At 36.0% G+C, this 16,399-nt stretch overlaps 1 protein-coding gene across 5 annotated transcripts in view; it reads right to left on the bottom strand.

Moving 5' to 3' along the window:
- Positions 1-16,399, bottom strand: part of MAN1A2 (mannosidase alpha class 1A member 2) — a 144,749-nt gene that overhangs the window by 91,729 nt on the left and 36,621 nt on the right. For all 5 annotated transcript variants that reach the window (XM_057720485.1, XM_057720502.1, XM_057720522.1 and 2 more), the window contains exons 2-3: positions 14,183-14,438; positions 5,862-5,958 (exon numbers count right to left, since the gene is read on the bottom strand). In XM_057720485.1, coding sequence (XP_057576468.1) covers positions 5,862-5,958; positions 14,183-14,438 — 353 coding nt within the window. The remainder of the gene's footprint in view (positions 1-5,861; positions 5,959-14,182; positions 14,439-16,399) is intronic.

Below are 16,399 nucleotides of genomic sequence, written 5' to 3'. Positions count from 1 at the left end.
AAAGCAAGAGGAGAAATCAAAGAACTGAAAACATAAAGAAAATATAAAGAAGATTAACGAAACCAAAAGCTGCTTCTTTGAAAATATCAATAAAATTGATAAACTTCTAGTAGGACTGACAAAGAAAAAAAAACATAAATTACCAAGATTAGGAATGAAAGGGGGTTATAACTACAGCTGCCACAGATACTCAAAAGATAACAAGATAATACTCCTAACAACTCTATGCACATAAAATAGCTTAGATGAAATAGACCAATTCCTCAAAACCATCAACTTCCAAAACTAACCCAAGGTAAAACAGACAAACTTAATGGCCCTTACAGAGGACATGAAATAGAGAAACTTAAGTTGCAGTTTTAAAACTTTTTGGAAAAAAAGCTCCAGATGCAGGTGATTTTACTGACAAATTACATCAAAAACTTAAGAAAATATAAACCAACAGTATACAATCTTTTCCAAAAAAATGAAGAGCAGAGGACACTTCCAAACTCATTTTATTAGGCCAATATTACGCTGATACTGAAACAAGACAAAGTTAATACAAGAAAAATACAAAACAATATCCCTCCCAAAATATGAATGCAAAATCCTCAACAAAATATTAGGAATCATTAGCAAGTTAGAAATAACAAGAAGAATTTATATATACACACATACACAGAAAATAAAAGGTGCATTTCAAAAAGCATTGTAAAATCAAATAATATTCTTTTCCAAATCAAAATTCTTTAAATGCAAAAAGATCTATCCCTAATAAAAACCTTTCAATTCTCCAGAATATCTAAGTAAAAAAGTAATTCATTGTGACTATTAATCACTACTGGAAAAATTACTATCAGTGGTAACTTATGTCCACCAACATTTCCCTCTCCCTACTCACAAGCTCCAGGCCTGAGCCCTAACTAGGTAAAACCAAAGGAATCTATCCCATCCCTCTGGGTATAGCTTTCGGGTCAAAGCTGGACACAAGACCCAGATAAACAAGAAAGGTGGTTTCTGAGAAAATCCAGTGCTCTCTTCTCTACAGTGTTCTCTTTTCTATAGATGTGTTAGTAGGAAGATATGAAGCTTCAAGTTGCTGCAGCCATCCCACTAAGAAGCCAGCCTGAAGATATAAACACAAAGAGGTGGAGGAAAGAGACAAAGAAAAAAGCTTAGCTGGAATCAGATCTGCTCTAGAACATCATTGAGCTGATTAAATTTCTTTTTTAGTTTAAGCCATTTTGAAATGGATTTTCTGTTATCTATACATAAAGAATCCTCTAATGCCAAGGACAAACTAGACAGAAGTCAGAGGAATATGATTTCAGTTACCATATAAAAGAATGTTTTAATAAGCAAGCCTAAGAAAAAGGAAATGGACACATTTTAAATTGTTTTCCTTATAAACTAGAATATTATAAAGGTTCAATACCTGCCTGTATGTTCCTATAGGAATAGGCTAGACTTTTAAAGTTTCTTCCAACTCTTAAGATTCTGATTCTGTAAAGGCATACTGAATTTGGGATGTCAAATGAGACACTCAGAACTATGACCTCTCCCTCAGACGTCTTCTATTTAAACAAAAAGATTAAAACCAGATTTTTTAAAAAAAATCTCATATCATACTTACTAGCAAGAATATGAGATGCAGAAAAGGAACAAAGTAAGTAAGAAACGCAGTCAAACTCTTTATAAATCCTTTAGTAAACTAACTACATGCGTAAAAATATAAGACAAACAATAAAGGATCCATTCCCACTTAGCTTATTTGGCTGGAAAAAAAAAACGTAACCATTCAAACATTTTTCTAAAAGTATAAGCACTTAATCTTGACTACTGAATATAATACAGATTGCATTTTCACTTTTTCTACCATTTCACTATAATTTTGTCATAATGGATTTTTCCCATGTGCTGCTATTAATTTTTTTCTATCTTTAAAGCTTAGTGAAGCAGAATAAAATATCAATTAGAAGCATGACCCTCAGCACTAAGCTGCCTGTAAACAAATTCTGGCTCCATTATTTACTAGCTGTGTAACCTTGGGTAAGTTAGTTAACCCTAACTGTGCTTCAGTTTCCTCATCTGTAAAATGAGAACAATAAAAACAGTACCGGTCTCATAGTGTTATTATGAGTACTAAATAAGCTCATTCACGTAAATCACTTAAATCAGTCCTTGGCAGATAGCACAGTCATTAGTCTGCTCAGGCTGCCTAACAAAATACCATCCACTGGGAGGCTTAAAAACAAAAATTTATTTTCTCACAGTTCTGTAGGTTAGAAGACCAAGATCAAGCTTCCAGTTTTTAGAGGAGTGCCTTCCCCCTTGGCTTGTAGATGTCCACCTTCTAGCTGTATCAGACCTACACAGGCCTCTCCTTGGTGCATGTGCACGGAGAGAGAGAGCTTGAGAGTTTCTTCCTCTTCTTTTAAGGTTGCCAGCCCTATCTGATTAGGGCCCCTCGTTCAATCTTAATTACCTCCTAAAGGCTCTGTCTCCACATACAGTCACATTGGAAGGTAGAGCTTCAACATATGAATTTATGGGGGACAAAATTCAGTCCACCACAGCATGCATTATATAAATACTATTGATGCTGCTACTAGTAATGTGTATGTGACCACTGTTCTAAAGGGAAATACAGTTTTATTCACAAGCCCTATTACAGAATCTCTAAGGTAAACAACTGACTTCATGCCTCAATAAAAGGGTACAACTTTTTACTGCAAAATACTTAATTGCAACTTATTATGATTCCTCAGAAATGGCAGAACAAAACTGACGAAATCTTGCTTCTGTACCAAGTTTAAAAGCTCATTTTGTAAAGTCACCCTTTCCAACTCTAAGCTTTAATTTCTATGGCCTCACAAATAACTTTGTTTACCCAGTAAATCAGCTTAAGCGAACCTAATGAGCAACTGGCAAGAACTTACCTGACAATAATCTGAACCTGCCATTGCCCTGGTCATCATTTCACAATCTAACCAAACAGCACTCTACAAAGGTCACTCTTGAAGAAGTCTGACAAGAGTACCTCAAATTAAAACCACCTTTCATAAAAAATAAATGCTATTATTTTTAAAAAGAAAAAAACATTAAGTCAAAACTTACCCATTAGGATTTTAACAAAATCACATTCATTTAAGAAACATTCCTTTTGCTCACCAAATGATTTATATTAACTTATATAAAATTTTAAGAAGTTATCTAGATTTAAATTCAACAAATAGTCTTTCCTTACACAGTTATTGCAATGATTAAATAAATGTATGTTATTTACCTACTGCCTTGCCTAGGACTGGTATCTATCTGACAAGTGTTACTACATTAGATGTTTTGAGAAATAAGGGTTAAAAAACCAAGCCCAGGGACTTCCCTGGTGGTGCAGTGGTTAAGAGTCTGCCTGCCAATGCAGGACAGGGGTTTGAGCCCTGGTCCAAGAAGATCCCACATGCTGTGGAACAACTAAGCCCGTGCGCCACAACTACTGAGCCTGTGCTCTAGAACCCGCGAGCCACAACTACTGAAGCCCACGCACCCAGAGCCCATGCTCTGCAACAAGAGAAGCCACTGCATTGAGAAGCCCGAGCACCACAACAAAGAGTAGCCCCCGCTCGCCGCAACTAGAGAAAGCCTGTGCACAGCAATGAAGAACCAACTCAGCCAAATATAAAAATTTAAAAAAAACTTTAAAAAAAGCAGAAAATTAACATCTAACTCATTTTCAATACATATTCATATTCCAATTTTTTAAAAGGGCTCAGAGTTTACCACTGAATTTAATATGAAGGTATGGTTACTTGCAGAGAGGATCTAATTTTAATTAATCACTAAATACAATGTCTTTTACTACACTAATGTCTCATTGTGGCACCCACAAAGCAACAGGAACTCTTCAGATCAATCTATAACCTCTGCTGAAGAAATACTTTATTTCATTAAGTGATAGCTGCTAAATTAAAAGTCATATATGAGATTTCTGGGATCTTTGATTACCTAAAAGAAAATTTTTTTTTTCCTTTATTCCTCCATCCCAACATCTCTCAAACCCAGGAGAAATGATCCTTCCAGTCATTTTCTTTTTTGACAGAAAACAATCAAGCATTGAACAAATTATAACAAATCATAGTGCTAAAAACTTATTCCAAAGTCACAATTTAAAAAAATGTTATTTGGATTACTGTGGTGTTGCATTACAATTAGTAAAGATGACTGCACTGCATATGACTAACATGTGCTTTCTGACCACATTAATATTATCTTTCCTTCACCTACCGTTATTTAAAAAGATACCCATCACATCAAGAAGCATCTAAAATGGGAGAAAGAAGTGAAGACTATAGAGAGCAACTTGGTAATTCTCAAGACTTACCCTTGGGTTAAGTAAAACCTGTTAAGTAACTTAACTCACTCTTTTAAACTGAGAAGCTTAACAAGGGAACTGAACTCAAGAGAGGTAGAAAGAGCAAATCAAAGTTAAGCAAAGCTCTTCCCGAAACCTCCATGCACACACACACTGTTAATTTTTCTCTTGGAACTGTGAATGTACAATATAATTCACTCAATTTACCAAATGAATCACTTTGAGTGTGTTACTTTTTTTAAAACATACATAGATAGCACTACTGGAATTTTCCATCCTTTTCCTCGTCCTCTACAATGTGTATCAGAATTGGTACTGTGCTGAAGATATAAAATTACAAATAGGTACCTACCTTACTTGATATTAAAGTAAAACAATGCAGAAAAAGCTTCAAAATAATCAAATAACTAAAACATCTGTATGTAAATAGTAAATCTATCACATATCTGTGTTTTCCTATAACTATAGGAACTATAGTTGTTTTCCTACAACTATGACTAAATCCTGACTGAAACCTGCAAAAAAATACATGTTGCTTCAAATTATAGTTCCATAGAAATACAGCAGTCCCCCCTTATCCACAGGGGATTTACCTCAAGACACCCAGTGGATGCCTGAAACCGTGGGTGGTATCAAACTCTATATATACTATGTTTTTTCCCTATACACACACACCTATGATAAAGTTTAATTTACAAATGAGGTACAGTATGAGGTTAACAACACTAATAATAAAACAGAACAATTATAATAATTTACTGCAATAAAGGTTATGGAATGTGGTCTCTCTCTCTGCCTTAAAAGATCTTACTATACAAATTTAATGCCTTTTCCATCTTAACCCAGCACTTATTGCACTGTGGCCATAACCTGTGCGGTTTGAGGTGCAATGGCAAAACTAGCACAATGTTTCCTTCCTCAAAATGTTTCCTTCCTCACAATTAAAGGAACAGAAGATTTGTTCTTACCTTAGATCTTAACCTTGGCATAAGATTTTTTTTTTCTTCCCTTATTAAGTCAAGAACTTTCATCTTTTCACTTAAAGGAAGTACTCTGCAGCTTCTCTTTGGCAAATCCAAATTGCTGGCATCACTATGCTTGTGCTTTGGGGCTATCATTAAGTAAAATAAGGGTCACCTGAACACAAGCACTGCCATATCTCCAGGGTTGATCTGATAACCCAGATGGCTACTAAGTGACTAACTAGCAGGATACATTGCACAAAGGGATGATTCACATCCCAGGCTGGAGGGAGCAGGACAGTGTGAGATTTCGTCATGCGACTCAGAAAAGCACACAATTTAAAATTTATGAATTATTTCTCAAATTTTCCATTTAATATTTTCAGACCAAGCTTGACTATAGGTAACTGAATACTGTAGAGGGAAAACAAAACCCTAAATCAGGCGGAGCTACTGTTCTCAGGTTTCAGAAAGTACCTAAAAAGTTAGATCCTGTTTTTAAAATGAAGGTAGAAAATGAAAACAGCAATTAGAAAAAGTAAACTTACCAAATATATTAGTGGAGTGTCCCTTCCTTGCAATAGGTCTGAGTTCATTATGTCCCCATCCATATATCCTGTAATTATCCCATGCATGTTTCATCATCTGAGAAAAGAAAAATTATAACCCATCAATTTACATTTTTCACAGACTGTTATCTTTACATTTCATGTAATTTAGCGATTCTATTACTATATCCTTACACATTCTCCTATATCTCCTACATTAGTATATTATTCTATTAACACCTGTATCAGTGTGAAAACACACATAACCATGTTTAACTTAAGTCTACAAAACAGAACAAAAAATGAGGTGTAATACAGATGCTGTTTTTATTGGGGAGGAAGGTGTCTGTTTGGCATTCTTTCCTTTTAGGAACTGTTAATCCTTTTGGAAACAGCTCCCCATCCCTCACTTTGATTATGACAGAGCTGTCAAAAAGGGGCTCTGATTCCACCACCAATTAATGCAGCCTGGCTAGAGTATCCCTAACCTTCAGCCCAAAGACCAGCAAACTCTTCCTATACAGTAAATATTTTAGGCTTTGCATTCCATAAGTATGTATATAGCACCTACTAAACTCGGCTGTTGCAGTACAAAAGCAGCCCTAGACAATACATAAACAAATAGATGTGACTGGGTTCCAACTAAACTGCATTTTCAAAAAAACAGGCAGCAGGCAGAATTGCCACCAGGTTGTATTTTGCCAAGCTCTAACCTACACAAAGTGATTGGGTACATGTGACTCAAGTGAAGGCAATCAAGTCCTTTCACACATATTGTTACAGACACTAGGAGACAGAAGGACTCCCTCATTTTGCAATCTCAAAATCCACCTAATACATAATCCTGGAGCTGACAGGAGCTAACTCTCTCCCAACATGGAGAAACTAAGTAACAAAAGAAAATAGAGACAGATGCATATTATTGACAATCTAGGGAACCTACAGACTTGGATTCAGTCAAACTCAAAGCTCTAGCTTACAGCATCTCTAGAGCCCCTAAGCTAATAAATATTTTTTATTTTTATATCAACTGATATTTTTCAATATCAATTTTTATATCAATTAGTTTGAACTGAGTTTCTTACAACCCAGGGAGCACTAAGCTACACAGTAGCAGAGTATTTAATCATATATCAGTTGAATTATGTAACAGTAGCCTGTGGTGTATCAAACATAATATTCATTAAAACATTTCTCAACTTGTTTTCTGCAGCCAGCATTACTCAGACACCAAAACTAGGCAAAGACATTACAAGGAAGTTAAAAACCAATATATCTCAAAAACACAGATGCAAAATTCCTTAACAAAAACTAACAATATATAAAGAGGATACTACACAATGACCAAGTGTGGTTTAACCCAGGAATATAAGCCTAATTTAACATTCAAAAACGCATCAATATAATCCACCATATTAACAGAACAAAAGGAAAAAAATCATACAATCATCTTTTTAGATGTAGACAAAGCATTTGACAAAATTAAACACCAATTCATGATAAAAACTCAGTAAACTACAACTACATGGCAACATCCTCAGCTTAATTAAGAGCATCTTCAAAAAAACCTACAGCTAACCTCATACTTAATGGTAGACAACCCTACTCCTAAAGTTGAGAACAAATCAAGTGCATCTATTCTCACAACTTCTTTTCAACAATGTACTAAAAGTCCTAGCCACTGCCATAAGAAAAAGAAATAAAAGGCATAAAAATCAAAAAGGGAAAAAGAAAAGTATCTCTATTCACAGAGGACATGACTATGTAGCCACTAAAACTAAAAGATGACTTCAGCAAATAAAAGTTCAGCAAACTAAAATCAAATATATTTCTATATGCTAGTAATGAACAGAAATGGAAATTCAAAACCAATTCCATCTATAATAGCATCAGAAAACATGAAATAGAACATGCACAAGAACTGTACACTAAGAATGACAAAACATTGCTGAAAGAAATTAAAGAAAACCTAAATAAGTGGAAAGATATAACATGCTCAGGGAATGAAAGACTCAATACTGTTAAGGTGACAATTCTTCCCAATTCATCTAAAGATTCAATGAAATCCCAATCAAAATCCCAGCAACCTTTCATTTTCACAGAAAAACTAATTCAATAAAGGCAAAAGAATCAGAATGGCCAAACTAATTTTTAAAAGAACAAAATTGGGGACCTCCTAGGTGGCACAGTGGTTAAGAATCTGCCTGCCAATGCAGGGGACATGGGTTCAATCCCTGCTCCAGGAAAGTCCCACATGCTGCAGAGCAGCTAAGCCCATGTGCCACAACTATTGAGGCTGCACTCTAAAGCCTGTGAGCCACAACTACTAAGCTCTTGTGCCGCAACCACTGAAGCCCACGTGCCTAGAGGCCATGCTCCACAACAAGAGAAGCCACTGCAATGAGGAGCCTGCACACCACAATGAAAGTAACCCCCATTCACTGCAACTAGAGAAAGGCAGTGTGAAGCAATGAAGACCCAATGCAGCCAATAAATAAATAAATAAAATTTTTATAAAAATAAAAATAAAAGAACAAAGTTGGAGGACTTACCTGATTTCAAAACTTATTATAAAAGTTAAAGTAATCAACACAGTGTCATATCCTCGCTAAGGACAGACGTATAGATTAATGAGAGTCCAGAAAGAGACTCAACATCTATTGATTTTGTCAATTGATTTTGAACAAAAGTGCCAAGGTAATTCAATCAAGAAAGGATAATCTTTTCAACAAATCATGCTGGAACACTAAAACGCCCTATGGGGAGAAAATGAAGGACAACCTTTACTTCACGCAATAAACAAAAAAAATTAACTCAGAACAGATCACAGACTGAAAGGTCAAAACTAAAACTAAAGCATATGCCCACACAAAAACCTGTACACAAATGCACACAGCCACTTCATTCATAATAGCCAAAAACTGGACCAAACATTGAACAAATGTTCAGCAGGTGGATGACTAAAACGAATCATGGTATATCCACACAAGGGAATACTATGGGGGGAAATACCTTTATGTGCAGTCTACATAGATGAATCTCAAAAACACGCTGAGCAGAAGCCCAGAAGCAAAATATCACATATGTTATGATTCCACTTGATTGAAACTCTAGGGAAGACAAATCTACAATGATTAAAAGCAGACCAGCAGTTGCCTGGGGCCAAGGCATGGGGTGGACTGGCTGAAGAGAGGCACAAATAAATCATTTTGAGACTCCAGACCTATTCACAGCTTGTAGCCACTGTTGCTACATAACTATGCACATCTATCAAAACTCATCAAGCTATACTCTTAAAATAGATACATTTTATTATACATAAATTATGTCTCAGTAAAGTGGAATTTTTAAAATAATCTAGTAGCCTGTCCTATCTTCCCCACTTTCCTCTTTCCACTTTCCTGAGCCAATTACTGAAACTCTTTCACATGCTTTTCTATTTACCACTGTATTTCTAAGTACAGCTTATAGTGCTATTTCTTGATTTTTTAAAAAAATCAGCTGTTTACTATATTCCCCTATAGTTGATAATTTAGCTTTCTTATACACTGTCAACTCACCTTCACATATACTTCCCCACATACAGTCCCTGCCTCACATCCTTCCAATGTAGTTAACAGCATGTTTTTCTTAAAATTACTATATTACTTTGTTCAACTTTTGTTTTCCCTGCTGTTAACTATTGGTCTGAAGTTTGGTGGGGTTTTTTGTTGATGTAGTTTTAAATGTAACAATTAATTTACTTCCAAATTATGCTTGAGTTTCAAAACTTGTCTCAATGTGATCAAACACATCAGATGAACTATCAGTTCCATTTTATACTCTGATATATCCCTCCTGAGGCTCTCTATCCTCCTGGCCTAACCTGGACTTCCATTCTCTCAGCCGGAAGTACAGCCATCATCCTGCTGATTCCCTTTTTCACAATCCTGAGAATGCCCTTCCTTTCTCTCTCTAGTGACAGATCCTGTTTCCAAAATCGCTTATCTTCCTATTTTTATGCTGAAGCATATTTTCTAGTAGCAATCTGAGAAAATGTCTAAAAATATCTTTACCCTCAGATTTGATTCATAATTTGGCTGAATATGTAATTCTTTCTAAGCCTTAGCTCCGTTCTCTTCCAATTTCTGACATTATTGCTGAGGAATCTAATGTGCCATTATGCACAATCCCAGTCTTTTGGGTGAAACTATTTTTTTTTCCTCTGTAAACTTTTAGGATCTGTTTTTAATGACTCTTTTTCTAAAATTGCAGTAGGAACGTTTGAACTGTTTGACTTCTTCCCCTCTATTTTCCCTGTTCTCTTTCCAAAGCTCCTAATTAATCACTTGTTAGATGTTCCAGATCGATCTTATCATTTTTCTTGTTTTCTTAATCTTTTGTCCTTCCAAGAGATTTGCTTAATTTTATCTTCCAACTCTTCTACTGGATTTTTAAATCTATCCTATTTTTAATTTCCAAGAACTCTTTCTTATTCTGTAAATGTTCCTTTTTATAACTTATTCTCATTTCATGAATTTAATTTTTTGGCACCCTAAAGACACTGATTCTTTTTTGATATATGTATTCTACTCCCTGTATTGTTTCTGTGTCCTCTAAATTCCTTTCTTCCATTTCTCTCATGTGGGAAACTTTCCTTACATGTCTGGGGATCCGTGGTTTGCTCTTCACATATGAGTGAAGCATTTACAAGATAATCAAAGGCTGTCAGTGAACAGGCAAGACTTGTTGACTAAGCCTCATCTTAGGGAGCTCAGGTGAAACCCATGGGTGTTTCACTGAGGAACAGAGTAGATCTTTCCTCTTGGGCCAGTCAAGACTCTTCAGAGAGAAGTCCTTCATTTTCCTGCTTATTGAAAATAAACCTGGCTGCCAGAATTCTAAGAGTTGAGGAGGATAAAGTTGTCTCGACATTCAAAATCCATCTTTCACTTAATTCCCTCCATCCCCACCACTCTCTTCATTTTTTAGAACGACCACTGCCCTCTCCCCTCAGCTACATTTGGTGTTCCCAAAATCTAGATCTTCTCTAATTCAACCATCTGAAAGTAAACTTTTGGTCTTCCTTTGGGAAAGGGAGGACAGTAGCTAGAATGTTTGAGCTAGAGAACTGGGGACCTAGGGGTTAAGAGCTTCTTTTAAACCTTTCAAGTAATCCTTTTCCAGCTCTATATCATACTCCTGCCTTCAGAGGTAAATGGTGTTCCTAATTCTTGAAACTTTCAGATATTCTGCAGGTATTCACATCACCTTGTCACTTGTTAGCTTCTTCCCCTGCAAGCTTAGGTCCCAACTTTCTCTGCTTGCTAAGTCAATAACTACACTGTTTAACAGAAGCCTACACAGGGATTCTTAATATGTTTTATGTTAATTTACAAGAACGCTGGATAATATGGTGTGCTCTATAACATTCACTCAGCAGGTCTGAGTTGTCCAAACCCTGCACATCCTCAAAAAAGGTTTGGCCTGTGCCAGGCTCCTGAAAATAACCTCTCAATCTTTATTATCCTGCCTGTTAAGAGTATCTTCGTTTACCTGAAGCCTTGGGCCATGTCAGATAGTCTACGCTAACAATGAGATTTATGGTGGGGACCTTGAATCACACAGCAACAGCCTAACCTCTGGAGGTGCTGAATAACCCAGACCAGCCAAGCCTACATAATGAACTCCTAATAAAAAACCTGGACACCAAGGCTCGGGTGAACTTCCCTGGTTGGCAATACATCATGCACACTGCCACACATCACTTCTGGGAGAATTAAGCATTGTCCATATCACTCCACTGAGAGAGAACAACTAGAAGCTTGTGCCCAGTCTCTACTGGACTGTCTCCTATGTGTTTTTTCTATTGATTTTAATCTGTATGTTTTTTGCTGAATAAACCAAAACCATGAATACAACAGTTTTGCTAAGTTCTGTGAGTACTGTCAGTGAATCACTGAATCTGTCGGTGGTCTTGGGTCCTCTAAACACACACTGTTATCTATCTGATTTATTATGTACATCAGAAAGTATTTCAATAAATTCTAACGACATCTAAAAAAAATAAAATCAGGCATTTAAAAAATGTATCAAAGTCCTCAGCACTGTCCAGAGAAAGTGCCTTAAGCAGCCTGAGCATACACAGAATCCAGAGATAAGGTAAAATCAGAGGACATATCTTATACTAATTCATAAAGCCACACAAAACATCTGCAAACCTTCCATATTCATTACTAGAATATATCCAAATGGATATCTATTTGAACTAAACTTATTGGCTTATTTTATTTAAACAATCGATTTGAAATATTTTGATGCTCTTACACTCTAACAAAATCTTCTTCATAGGCAGTACAACTACAAACTCCACCCAGAATTAGGAGGACTTCTAATTAACAAAGTGCTACTAAAATATTCACTAGATTTCCTCTCCCTCTGGTATTTTCTTTATCTCCAAATAACTCCTAGAATAACGAATCGAAAGACTTCTGAGACCAAACAAATTTCAAAAATGCTGAAATCAGTCCTTTCCTACTCTTCAATCCATTGCGACTCTCTGGAAGGAGGTGTTCTTAATCTGCATTATGGTTAAGTGGTATCACAATGAGTTCCTTGAAAGATGGCAGACATAATGCTAACTCCTCAGAAACGTTTGTGAGAAGATTTGCATAGTATCTAGCAGAGTTCCTTGTAACTAAACACTTAAGAAATTTCTTAATAAATGATAAATTGTTTATGGGTCTATTCTACATTATTTACAAAATACTGAATATCAAAATATCTTTGAACACAGAGTAATGTAACTATCCAAACATTATATCAAAAATTATAAGTATCCTATAATTATATTATAATTGATACTAAGAGACAGAGTTTTAGCCCTTACTGCCAATTTGCAAACTGAACTACAATTTTGACCTCAAAACAAATAAGATCAAAATATGACACCATATGGTACAAATACAGATAGATATTGGGTTGGCCAAAAGGTTCACTTTGTTTTTTCTGTAACATGGCTCTAGTAGCACTTAGTTGTCTTTAACTTCATTTGAAACAATTTTATTAGATTGTATTGTGACAGCTGTCATATCAGCGTGCATTTAAAAAAAACATCAAAATTGGTGAATTTTTGTGCAGCCAGTTTAATATTGAAGATGGAAGGAAAAAAAGTAACATTTTCAGCATATTATGCTTTATTATTTCAAGAAAGGTAAAAACGCAATTGAAACACAAAAAAAGATTTGTGCAGTGTATGGAGAAGGTGCTGTGACTGAATGTGTCAAAAACAGTCTGCGTAGTTTCGTGTTGGGGATTTCTCCCTGGACAATGTTCCACAGTGGGGTAGACCAGTTGAAGTTGATAGTGATCAAATTAAGACAGTAATTAAGAACAATCAACATTATACCACAAGGGAGAGAGTCAACATACTCAAAATATCCAAACCAAGCGCTGAAAATCATTTGCACCAGCTTGGTTATGTGAATCGCTTTGATGTTTGGGTTAAGCAAAAAAACCCTCTTGACCATATTTCCGCGTGCAATTCTCTACTTAAACATATCAAAAACGTTCCATTTTTACAACAAATTGTGATCGGCAATGAAAAGTGGATACTGTGATGTGGAATGGAAGAGATCGTGGAGCAAGCGAAATGAACCACCACCAACCACACCAAAGGCTGGTCTTCATTCAAAGAAGGTGATGTTGTGTATGTGGTAGGATTGGAAGGGAGTCCTCTATTATGAGCTTCTGCCGGAAAACCAAACAATTAATTCCAACAAGTACTGCTCCCAGTTCAACCAACTGAAAGCAGCACTCGATGAAAAGCGTCTGGAGTTAGCCAACAGAAAATGTATAATCTTCCACTGGGATAACGCAAGATTGCTTGTTTCTTTGATGACCAGGCAACAACTGTTACAGCTTGGCTGGGAAGTTCTAATTCATCCGCCGTATTCACCAGTCATCGCATCTTCGGATTTCCATTTATTTCGGTCTTTACAAAATCCTCTTAATGGAAAAAATTTCAATTCCCTGGAAGACTGTAAAAGGCACCTGGAGCAGTTCTTTGCTCAAAAAAATAAAAAGTTTTGGGAAGAGGGGATTATGAAGTTGCCTGAAAAATGGCAGAAGGTAGTGGAACAAACCAGTGAATATGTTGTTCAATAAAGTTACGGGTGAAAATGAAAAATGTGTCTTTTATTTTTACTTAAAAGCTGAAGGAACTTTTTGGCCAACCCGATAGCTAGCTAGCTAGGTAGATGGATAAACAGACAAACAATTTAAACCTAGTCAAACACATCCACATCCATAACCCCCCCATTTCACACATCTCAGCTTATTACCTCTTTAATTTTTCCCCTTTTCTCTCTGAGGTCATTATCTTCTGGGTCTCCACCATGTGTTCCTATAAGGTTTGGTTTAGGAACTGCTGGCAGTGGCTTTTTTTCTTTCGTCTTCATTTCTTGGACGACCTTATTTTTCTCTGTCTGTATTTCTGCTCGTATTTCCTCTCTTGACTTTTTTAATTTTTCTTTTGCTTCTTCCAGGGCCTTCTCATGATCAGCTCGAATTTTATTTCTCAAGCGTTCTTCTTCCTCCCTATAAGAAGAGGAGAAAAATAAACATAAAACTTAAAGTTTCCTCTACCAAACCCTGATAGTTGTTTTCTACTCCTGCCATTAAAAAGAAAGAAGGATCCATAAGAGAGACTTGGATCTATCTGCCCGAAGAAGAGAATAAATATATCTCAGTATGAGAAAGAAAATGAGCCCTAGATGCTGAAAAGCAAACACTCTGCACAGTGGAAGAAGAGGGACCCTAAAAAGTTACAATTTAAGGGCCAAGTGAAAACAGAAAATAGCAATCCATAACTTATTAGCAGACACACAGACACATGCAAAAAGAGAGAGAGAGAGAAGAGACACCAGTGAAAAACTAGATGGGGGAGAGAAAATAAAAAATAGAATGAAGTATCAAGAGGGGACCAAATAATGAACAACAAGGTCCTACTGTATAGTACAAGGAACTATATTCAATATCCTGTAATAAACCATAATGGAAAAGAATCTGAAAAAAGACTATATATGTGTATACGTGAATCACTTTGCTATACACCAGAAACTAACACAACATTGTAAATCAACTACACTTCAATTTAAAAAAGCTTAAATAAATAAGGGCATTTCATAAACTGATGTGAAAAGGGGGACAAAATATAAACACAGGCTCAAAGAGATAAGCAAAAAGACAAATACTATATAATTCCAATTATATGAGATCATTAGGGTAGTCAAAATCATAGACACAGAAAGCAGAATGGTGGCTGCGAGAGGCTGAGAGAAAGGAAAAAATGGGAAGTTATTGTTTAATGGGTATAGAGTTGCAGTTTTGCAAGATGAAAAGAGTCCTGGAGATGGATAGTGGTGACGGCTGCACAACAATATGAATGTTATTTAATACCACTGCATGGTACACATTAAAAACAGTTAAGATGGTAAATTTTATGTTATGTGTATTTTACCACAATTTCAAAAATTGGGATGGAAATCCTACACACAAATGTTTATAGCAGCTTTACTCATACCAGGCAAAAACTGCAAACAACCCTTATGTCTTTCAACAAGTAAATGGTTAAACAAACCACTGTTTATATTGTGGTATAGTCACACCATGGGAATGCTACTCAGAAATAAAAAGAAATAAACTATTCAAACACACAACTTGAATGCATTTCAAAGGCATTACGTGACTGAAAGAAAATCTCAAAAGTTACATTCTATACGATTCCTTTTACACGACATTCTCAAAAAGACAAAAAAAGAGAGATGATGAATATATCAGTGGATGACAGAAGTTCTGGACAAGGGGAGAGGTTTACTATAAAGGAATAACACAGGACAGATTTTTCTGGATTACAGCATTGTTATAGATCCTAATTTCAGTGGTTACACAAATGTGAATATGAATCACAGAGCTGCAAATCAAGAGAGAAAAACATATCAATTCACAGCCTAGTATTAAAAATAAAATGTTAAATGTTTAGAGAAAAAGAAAACTGGATACCTCACTGTGAAAAGGGGGCTGATGAGGAAAACCGAGAGAAAAGAAGAGGAGGAACTGCAGCAGAGCTGGAGAGTCAGGGACAGACAAGGTCACTTGGGTAGCAAGAAAAAGTCCATAGGGCCTGCAGACAGACTGGATATAGAAAAAGTATGGCAGAGAGGAGCCAAGATTGGCCCCAGTGTGCATCCAAGGGTAATTCTCGGCTGATCTGTTCAGGAGACCTTCCTAGATGTTCTCTTTCCCGAGACTCTCATTAGTATCTGAGCGCTGACTTACCTGAAATAAATAACCAAGCAATAGATTTCCTTCTCCAATTAGAGTATTTACATAAATCATATTTGGGAACACTGTGAAGGACAAATACAATCCTAGAATTCAGAAGAATAAAATTACATTGAAATCTTGTTTGGCAAAGATTTAGGTAGATACACATGTCACTTTCATATTCACTCTATCCCTCTTCACTAGAGCTTTACTCTTCACCTACAAACACGAAG

This window comes from Hippopotamus amphibius, chromosome 1, assembly GCF_030028045.1.
Source record: "Hippopotamus amphibius kiboko isolate mHipAmp2 chromosome 1, mHipAmp2.hap2, whole genome shotgun sequence".
In the NCBI taxonomy this organism is placed as follows: domain Eukaryota; kingdom Metazoa; phylum Chordata; class Mammalia; order Artiodactyla; family Hippopotamidae; genus Hippopotamus; species Hippopotamus amphibius.
Note: the sequence above shows the minus strand (reverse complement) of the source record. Positions and strands in the feature narration are given on the sequence as shown.